Source organism: Habropoda laboriosa, unplaced genomic scaffold, assembly GCF_001263275.1.
Source record: "Habropoda laboriosa isolate 0110345459 unplaced genomic scaffold, ASM126327v1 scaffold95, whole genome shotgun sequence".
Classification (NCBI taxonomy): Eukaryota; Metazoa; Arthropoda; class Insecta; order Hymenoptera; family Apidae; genus Habropoda; species Habropoda laboriosa.
Window position 1 is genome coordinate 760,228 of NW_017100204.1, and position 8,561 is coordinate 768,788.

Sequence of the window (8,561 nt, forward strand, 5' to 3'; positions counted from 1 at the left end):
TGATCATTTTGAGGCTCTTTGAATCACATTACGGGGTGCGAAACAAATTTTCATTGGTCCATTGGAAAGAGGACAATATTTCCATATTTCGAAATACCCAATTAACCCTAAAGAAATTTAAGGTATTTTAATAATCTACTGAAATATCGAAGTTAACGCATTGACTGCCATAGTATTATATTATGCTTTATTATTTTAAGTTTGTTTTTTAATTCAAAACAACGTCTAGTTAGCTACGACGTCCAAAATTTCTAGTCGACGATATCCACTGTATTTTAATTATTCTAAACATTCGAAGTGACAATCGCATCAATCTCCGGTCACAGGTGACCAAAATCTCCAGTCGACGATACTCACTCTATTTTAATTACTCGAAACATTCAAGACCAACGTGGCAGTGAACGGCGTTAAAATATCACAGTCTCACCCCCCATTCGAAAGCCACGATTTCCACGAGATTTTCCATATACTTTCCCCCCGCATAATTTTCCCGTCGTCTGAGTCGTGCTCGTTCAGAATCGCAAATGGCGGTGAAATTACACGGCGGAGGATAATGGGAGAGCGGTTGTTGAGGAGAGCAGGAGAGCTGGGGGTGTGAGAGATCGAGAGAAAGAGAGTCGAGGGTTTTCAGGTACTACGGGATTAGGAGTAGGCGTCGGCCTCGGGGTGCAAGCGGCTCTTCCTCCACCAGGTGCCGGAACGACGATTATGACCACGATGACCACGATGACTACCATGACGTCGATGACGACGCGTCCTGGAATCGGTGGCACACAGTGCCGTCAGCCGCCTGCGTACAAAGTGGCAGCACAGATGGCAAGGTTGCACAGGCTTGGCCGTGCTCACAGCCACGAGGGTGTTACCTACAGGAACGACCATGAAGATGGTACAAAAAGCAAACACAATCGCTACCTACAAATACAATCTACTACTCTACTACCACGTTTTTCTCTAGACGTTCTATTATTATTACATATACTTTTTTTTTTTCGAATTTGATCGTCCTCTCCGAGGCTTGTTGCGCCGTTTCCCTGTCACGATCGATCCTGATGGCAATGATACACGAGATTTACGGTTAGGTGGTTTTCGAATTTCCAAAGAATTTTTTATCGGTGTTGTATTTTTTGGGATAACATAACAAGCGTAGTGTTGATATTGTTGGAGTAGAGGTATGCAGAATAAATTAGCGTTTGGATGATGAAGAGGTTCAGAAGAGTAGCTGATATTTTTTTGGAAGATTGAGAGATTTTTTAAAGAAGAGCTGCTTTGTACACGTGGAAACGAGGGATTTCTTTATGAGATGTGATTATCTTTTTTTTTTTTTTTTAACGACGAGGTTCGATGGACAGTGTTTTAATGTATATTTTTATTTATTAAAATAATAGTTACGAAATATGTTTAGAATATTAATTTTGAGTACTACTGATAGTATCAACACTTCTACTGCCGGCACCAAGTATTGTAGTATCTAAATTTGGATATTATATGAAATGTTCGAAGACGAAAGATTGGTATCGAGAGAAAAAACGTATCATTCCCGTCACAGACAATCGACAATGCACGGTGAAAAATGTTAATTGCAATCTTCGATTTTATCAGCATTTCGCTTATTTGCCGCGCAACATTGATCGATCTTTTTCGATGCATTATCGCTTCCACCTTTTCAGACATGACGCACTCTGGTATTGGATTTCCATTTAACATTTATGAATCGATAAGTGGAATTACATTTGTAATTAAATGCGATTACACAGGAGTAAATAATTTCACGCAAAATTTATACGTTTAAATCGTTCAATTTACTGATCAATTTACACATCAGTATTACTCCGAAATATCATATTTTCCAAAAAATCAGCATTATTTATTAAAGCTTCTACGAAGAAATATACTTCAGAAATTTCATTTTTATTTTCCTAGAAATTTACCTTAAAAAAAGAAATTACAATTTGAAATGTATTATGTCTGAAAAATTTTACTATACTCAAACCCACCTCTCGGACGAAAAGCGTGGCGTATAAACGATTAGGTATATCTCTCGTTACAACCACATTTCCCAAAATAACATTTTTCACCGTGAATATCGACGAATATCGAAAAAAACTCGTTTAATACTTCTACATAATTCTCGAACACCTCGATCGTAGCATAGAAAGCTCTACTCCCTCCAAACGTACCGTGACACGTTATCAAAAAAACGTCACACGTCTTGGAAATCATATCTTTTTGTTCTCCTTCGATGGACGAGCCTATGCAATGAAAACACTATTATACACCGTTTCTCTCTAGCTTACCTTTATAAGCGATCTCTAACGATCAAGTATATACGATGTATGTATGAACACACACACACACACAGAGACACAAACACACAGCAAGTCGATGAAAACGACGATTCCATGGATGAGAATCGTCTCCGCAGTTTGTTATTCGATGTACATGTTTCTTGATTTATTTCTCCCCCTCGACGATCGCAGAGCGTACTGTAAATAACGACACATATCCGCATTTTGTTCACTTGTACATTTCTAATGCAAAGTGCCTGTGTAACCACGCGTTCTATGTGTGCATAATGATTAACTTCGTGTTCTGTTTCATATTTTCCTTTTTTTCTTTCAGTATCTTCTATATATACATATATATATATACATATTTTTTTATTTTTTATTTTTTTGGTTCTTTTAATTGTATACACTTGTGCAAGCATTGTTCAGCGAGCACTCAACTCTCTGTTTTGTGCATATTAAATACGCATTTTATCCCAGCGGCGAGGAGGATTCGTTTGCATACCGGAACGAATCGCAGAATTGTTGTTTGTCGTATCGATGTTGGTTTCGTGTATGCACTTGCTGTTGGAAAGCTTGTCGCAGGCAAAAAATCGTGCAATTTTTTTTTTTTTTTTAAATAGTGCCGATACTTTATGGTTCCACCCTTGCATATTGTATACTTTCGTGTTTTTTTTTATTTTTGTTGTTTTTCCACCTGCCATCCATCCGTGTCGTTGGCATGTCAAGCTTGCTTGCGCCCCATTTTTATTTGCACGTCACGTAAACTGTACTCCACGATCCCCTCTTCTTTTTTTTTTTTTTCTGTTCTCGAACGATTTGACTTTTTCTGAATACATAGAATACGTTACATTTTACAGCTGGTTTTCTCTGAGGAATTCTACGATTATTGGATATAGATGTGTTTCGCTACTTTTTCACTGTCATCGAAGGGACTTCAGTCTACTTTGGCCGATGTAAAGAAATTTTTCTGTTACTTACTGAATTTGTTTAGCCGCTGCTGAAACTGTAGTTTGCGTACGGTGATTGTAAGTATGCGTTGTTTTAGATAGGGTGAGGTAGATATAGAGAGAAATATAGACGTCAAGATACATCTTTATCATTTTTAGTCACATGGTGTAAAATATTTACAATTAATGCAAGCTTCACTTCTATTTAAAATAGAATACCGTAGAATATTAGAAGTAAAGAATTACAGTTTCAGAAGAAAACAGAACAGGAATTTTAACTCTTCCTTCGAGCGTGATCTCATTTATTATTCTAAACAGGAAGAGCTCTTAACAGGCTGTAAAATCCTGCGCGCATGTCGAATTCCAAATACGCATGTGTCTGCGTTGAAACTTATCAATTCAGCCAAGGTAGACGAGTCATCGAAGTATACTACTCTGCAAGACTTAAAAAAAAAAAAAAAATAAAAACAGAGAGAGAAAATATAAATCGTGATTAAACGAAAACGTTGCATATTTTCCAGACGACGAAGACGCCCAAGTGTCGGCGGTTTAAAACGGTCCACGACGCGTACGAGGAGTTCCTGGCCCATTCTTATGCTTCATTTCCACGGCAGATTGTCATTTCGCGCGACCAAGAGGAAGGAACTACGCTTCGTCGTCGTACTAACGTGCCACGTGTTGGACGATTCTCGTAGGAAAGGAACGAGGGAGAAAGAACTCGCGCGAAACTGTGCACACCTTTTTGTTGAAAAAGAGAGTCACTCGTGTGACACACTCGAGGCACACACACACACACACAGTGTTCTATCGAGAGAAAAAAGAAAAAACGAAAAAAAAAGAAGAGGAACAGCGACGAACGAAGGTGAAAAAGTTCATCGACACACGCATATAGTGGTTTCGATGCGAGAATTTCGAGAGCTTCGATTTGTCACATCGTCGTTTCGAGGAGCTCCTTTTGAAGAAGAACGCGCTTCGGGGAAGAGAAACTGTGAGAAGCGCTCGTCTTCCAGATATCATAAAAACTATGAAAAAGGAAAAAAACAAAGGAGAGGAACAGAGGAGAAGACGTTTAGAGAATCTCAAGAGCTACGCCCGTCAGGATACTACGAAAGCACCAGTTAAAAAAAGAATAATACCGAGGAACATACACACGATGATTTATAAGAGAAGGAGGATATTTGATGTGAAGCAAGCGTGAGAGAGAGAGAGAGAGAGAGAGAGGAGGAGGAAAATGCAGAACGAAGAACGAACATAAAGTAAAATACATTTGTATCAGACTGATTATGGAGGCGAAGATGGTCCGATACAGAGGTGCCACGTCAAGTTTCACGTAGCGGCTACTCAGAGAGAGAAAGAGAGACTAGGCGCGAGAAATTACGGTCATAAGTAATAATTCTCTATAAATGTGTAATAAAATCGAGTCCAAAGATGTTATATATACCGCGTAATCGTCGCAGGGAGTACGAATGACGGCGTGTCCTGTATTATATTACTTTTTAGGCTAACCCCCGAACGCCCCAGAGTAGCTTAAGTATACGTTTTTTGGTGTACATAGCGTGTAGCGTTTAATGTAGCCTGTAACGGAGAGCAAGAATGATACGTATGAATGCCTGGTGTATGTGTAATAATGTACGTGTGTATGTGAGAGATAACGAGAGATAGAGAATTCAGTGTGGAAAGCGAACGAACCGGATACACATGCAGATCCAACGTCTCGATTATTCTCTCCTTCTTTTATTTTTCTTCTGAATTTTCTTATAACACATCGGCGATCCCTGTGTCGGCGCTGAGATGATTTTCAGGATTTTCCTCCATCATGTTTCAAGCTACGTGTATTTTTGTTTTTTGCTTTTGTTTTTTTTTATTGGTCAGTTTTTGTTTTAAAAGAGAAATAATTACGTACGCGTTCTTTCACCGCTTTCGAGTAATTTTCTTTCGCTTGTTGTATTAAACGTGTGTGAATGTCGCATACGCGTGTAACGAGAGAACAAGTTAATAATCGTCGTTATCGATGGCGTTTAGGGGAGACCCGATATTTTACGGCTTCGATCTGTGTGTATGGAAAAGTTTTACAGTTGACGCGATCATAAGTACAAAGTATTTTTCGAGGGACTAACGAGAAAAGCGAGCGGCGAGTTTTTTGCGAAAAAGCTGTGTCATAGGAAGAGTGTATCACCGTTCCTGGGCTTTTGAAATTCTTTTTAGAGCGTTTATCCGCGGTGTACGAGTGAGCTTGTAGCGCTCGTAGCGTTGTTCCAGCGTCTAATATTATCTTGCGCGTGTGTGTATGAGTGAGCGAGAGTGAGAATGAGTGGGAATACGCACGAAAGGAATAGAGAGAGAAAGAGAAGAAATTCGAAGTAAACATGATACTTGAAAAAAATCAACGCGCGAACGAGTACGATTGAGAGAGAGAGAGAGAGAGAGAGTGTGTGTGTGTGTCTGTGTGAAAGAAAGGAAGAAAACAAATATAACAACAAGGTATTAAGCGTTTCAGGAAGGAAATTGAGAGGATATAATAATCGATTTGCATCGCGTATGCTCAACTTATTTTTACCGAGGTAATTAATTATTAATCGAAAAACGAATTTTAGATCTGCTGTAACTTATATTTCTCGACCTTCTCGGATTCGATCTATCGTTATCGAAGGATAATATTACGAAGCACCGAAGCGCATTCGTCGATAACTAATATTTTCCGAAATTTTATCAGTATCACGGTACTTTTAGTTTTAGAAAAGAGAAAGGGAGTTTAAACGAGTAAAAACCGACTCTTTCGAGCCTCTGTCCGGAAGGGAAGAGTGAGAGAGAACGGGATAGATTCCCACTAAAAGGCGAGAAGATTCGTTTAAAAAAGAAAAATCGTCGTGAAATCGCGTGTCTCGTCGACAAGCCGCGACTGGTTATCAAATATTCGCCGAGTAAAACAATGGGTATTTCACGCTCAACACATATGCGCCGTTCTGTGAAACAGAATTCCACGATCCAAACTTTTGTTCATTCTTGCACGAGCCTCGCGAGTCCCTTGTCGACGATATATATCGAATATAGGAAACGCGGTCGTATCAGGGCAGAGAGAGAGGGCCTAACTTCCAAGGCATCTCATTTCGCGACGAACGATCTGCCAAAACGTGCGCGGAAAGCGAGCAACAGTCTCGAGGATTAACACGGTGCTTCCTCTTCTTTTATTCCCCTCTTATCGAGTCCCAATGAAACGTTTGAAATTCATTGAAAGAAAGAAATTCGTTGAAATTTTCGAGCGTGTCATGGAAATATTATATCGACATTCCACGTTGTTGCATCCAGTCGTGAATTTTTATGCTTCCTAAATGCAACAGATAGAGCTCTCAGACGTTAAGTAATTAATATACTGTTTAGGCCTCTACGTCAATTCCCGTTGAATTAACGCGCGGTCCTGCGTATTGTGCCCGAAGTCGAAGGACCACCAGAGTTTTTCTCACAATTCAGTGCTTTCCTCGAGCACTTCCGCTGGCAAATAGCAACCTTGCATTGATGCTTCGGTACTTCCCAGTCCGTTTAGAACCTAGTTGAACTCTGACCTCCACATCAGCTCTCCATACTCACAATCCAATCCCGGTTCCACATTCTCCTCGATCTCTGTGAGCTTGTCTCGCTTCTTGAGGTCAAACAACCCCTTACTTCACATAGATTCTGGAAAAACAGGCGCTGCTTCCGCTAATTTAGCTCCGCGATGCTCTCTCTCCGGGTCTTGATAGTTGAATTTCTACCATCTGAACGACTCGTTCCTGTTCTAGGATCCTTTTCTCCGGCGCCTCACCTGCGGCTTTTCCCGTACTCTTCATCCTGGGTATATCCATGATCGCGAAACCTGTTTCGCGACCTAGATAATGCTGTTGTGCGCTCGTTACCGGTTGATCCTCAGCTTCTCGGAGTAAGACAGAGAACACGTTAGCGCGCAACACTGTCATCGTCCTTTTTGGTATCACTGTCGTCCGCAGCACCTTCCATGCGCAGTCCTTCACTCACACTTGCTTCCCTTCTCAATCCAGGTCATTCCACGAACCACCCTCCACTCCTTTGGATACTCGACCAGCAACGTTAAACTGTCTACCCTGTGGTATCGAAGTTGGGACTGATACGTCAACCTCCAGCCCATCAAACACATCTCAACACAGAGGACCGTCCTCTTGGCCAAACTGGGACCAGCTGCCGAAAGTCCACCTTTCGGTCACTCAGTGTTTACGATTGAACGCCACCTCAGTGTCCTTAGCCTCTTAAAAGTGCTCCTGTTCAACTCCATCCTCCAATTGACGTCCCAAGAGTGTCTTGCCAGCGGTGTGAGGAAGTGCTCCACGAACCATCGCGCTGTTCCCCTCTGGTCAGCAGAAGACCTCCTTTCCAGACCTTGGCTTCTGAACCGAACGCTAACAACAGTGAAAATTTCTTTCAATTTAAATCCTTATAAATCCATCGCCTTCTGAACGAGGTACGCTAGTGTCCTTTACTAATACACGCATTCTGAAAAGAAAAAAAGACACCAATCATGCTGAGCACCGTGTTGATCCTCGGCAACGCTCGATCCGCGTCGAAGGATCGAGAACGTAGGTCGACCGAACGATCGCTCGGTTTCACGCGGATCCAGCGGCGGCGACATTTACTGCATATTCATATTAATATCTCTTTGTACATATCCTTTAATGACTTTTAAATATTATTATTAATCGAACGTTCTCGAAGGAAGTGTTTGATAATGGCGAGCGTTGTGTCCAGCAGCATTTAAGAGAATATTCGATCACAAGGTTCTTCGTAAACTCGAGCGTTAGAAGGAAGAAACGAACGAGATACAGGCAGGAAAACGATTTACCCCCTTTCTTCCCTTTTCAAATCGAACGTGTGTCATCGTCTCTCCCCCATTATCCCTTTGCGTTTCCTCTTCGAAACGTCTGTTCGAGCAAAAATCTTCCTGTCCGTGGATTCTCCTTTCCCCTTGTTCGTTTTTTTCGCATCTTTGGCGGTTCAAGAACACACACACACACGGTCCATTCCAAGGAGCATTTACGCCTTTGCTAATTTGCGCGACATCGCGGTTCCATTGCTTTCGAGAATTAGTCGAGAATCGCGAACCGGTTTCTAGTATTCCCCTGTAAAATTCTAAATTGAACGGCGACGCTGAGCAGCAAGTGTGTAACTCAGGTCGAAAATAATATCTCAGAAGAATGGCGACGATATATTTCAAACTGAATTAGAAAGAAAAAAAAAAAATGGAAATCGCTAGAAATAACGATCGAAAGCGAGTGGAATCGTCGACGCGCGTGAAGACGATTGTTCAAAAGTCTCAAAGATT

General features: G+C 41.1%; 1 protein-coding gene across 1 annotated transcript in view; it reads left to right on the plus strand.

Annotated features, from left to right (window-relative positions):
- LOC108570590 (rap guanine nucleotide exchange factor 2-like) overlaps positions 1-5,000 on the plus strand; it is an 82,923-nt gene extending 77,923 nt beyond the window's left edge. The window contains 2 exon segments of the mRNA XM_017932472.1: positions 632-886; positions 3,757-5,000. Coding sequence (XP_017787961.1) covers positions 632-886; positions 3,757-3,788 — 287 coding nt within the window. The 3' untranslated portion in view covers positions 3,789-5,000.
- Positions 5,001-8,561: the final 3,561 nt, after the last annotated feature.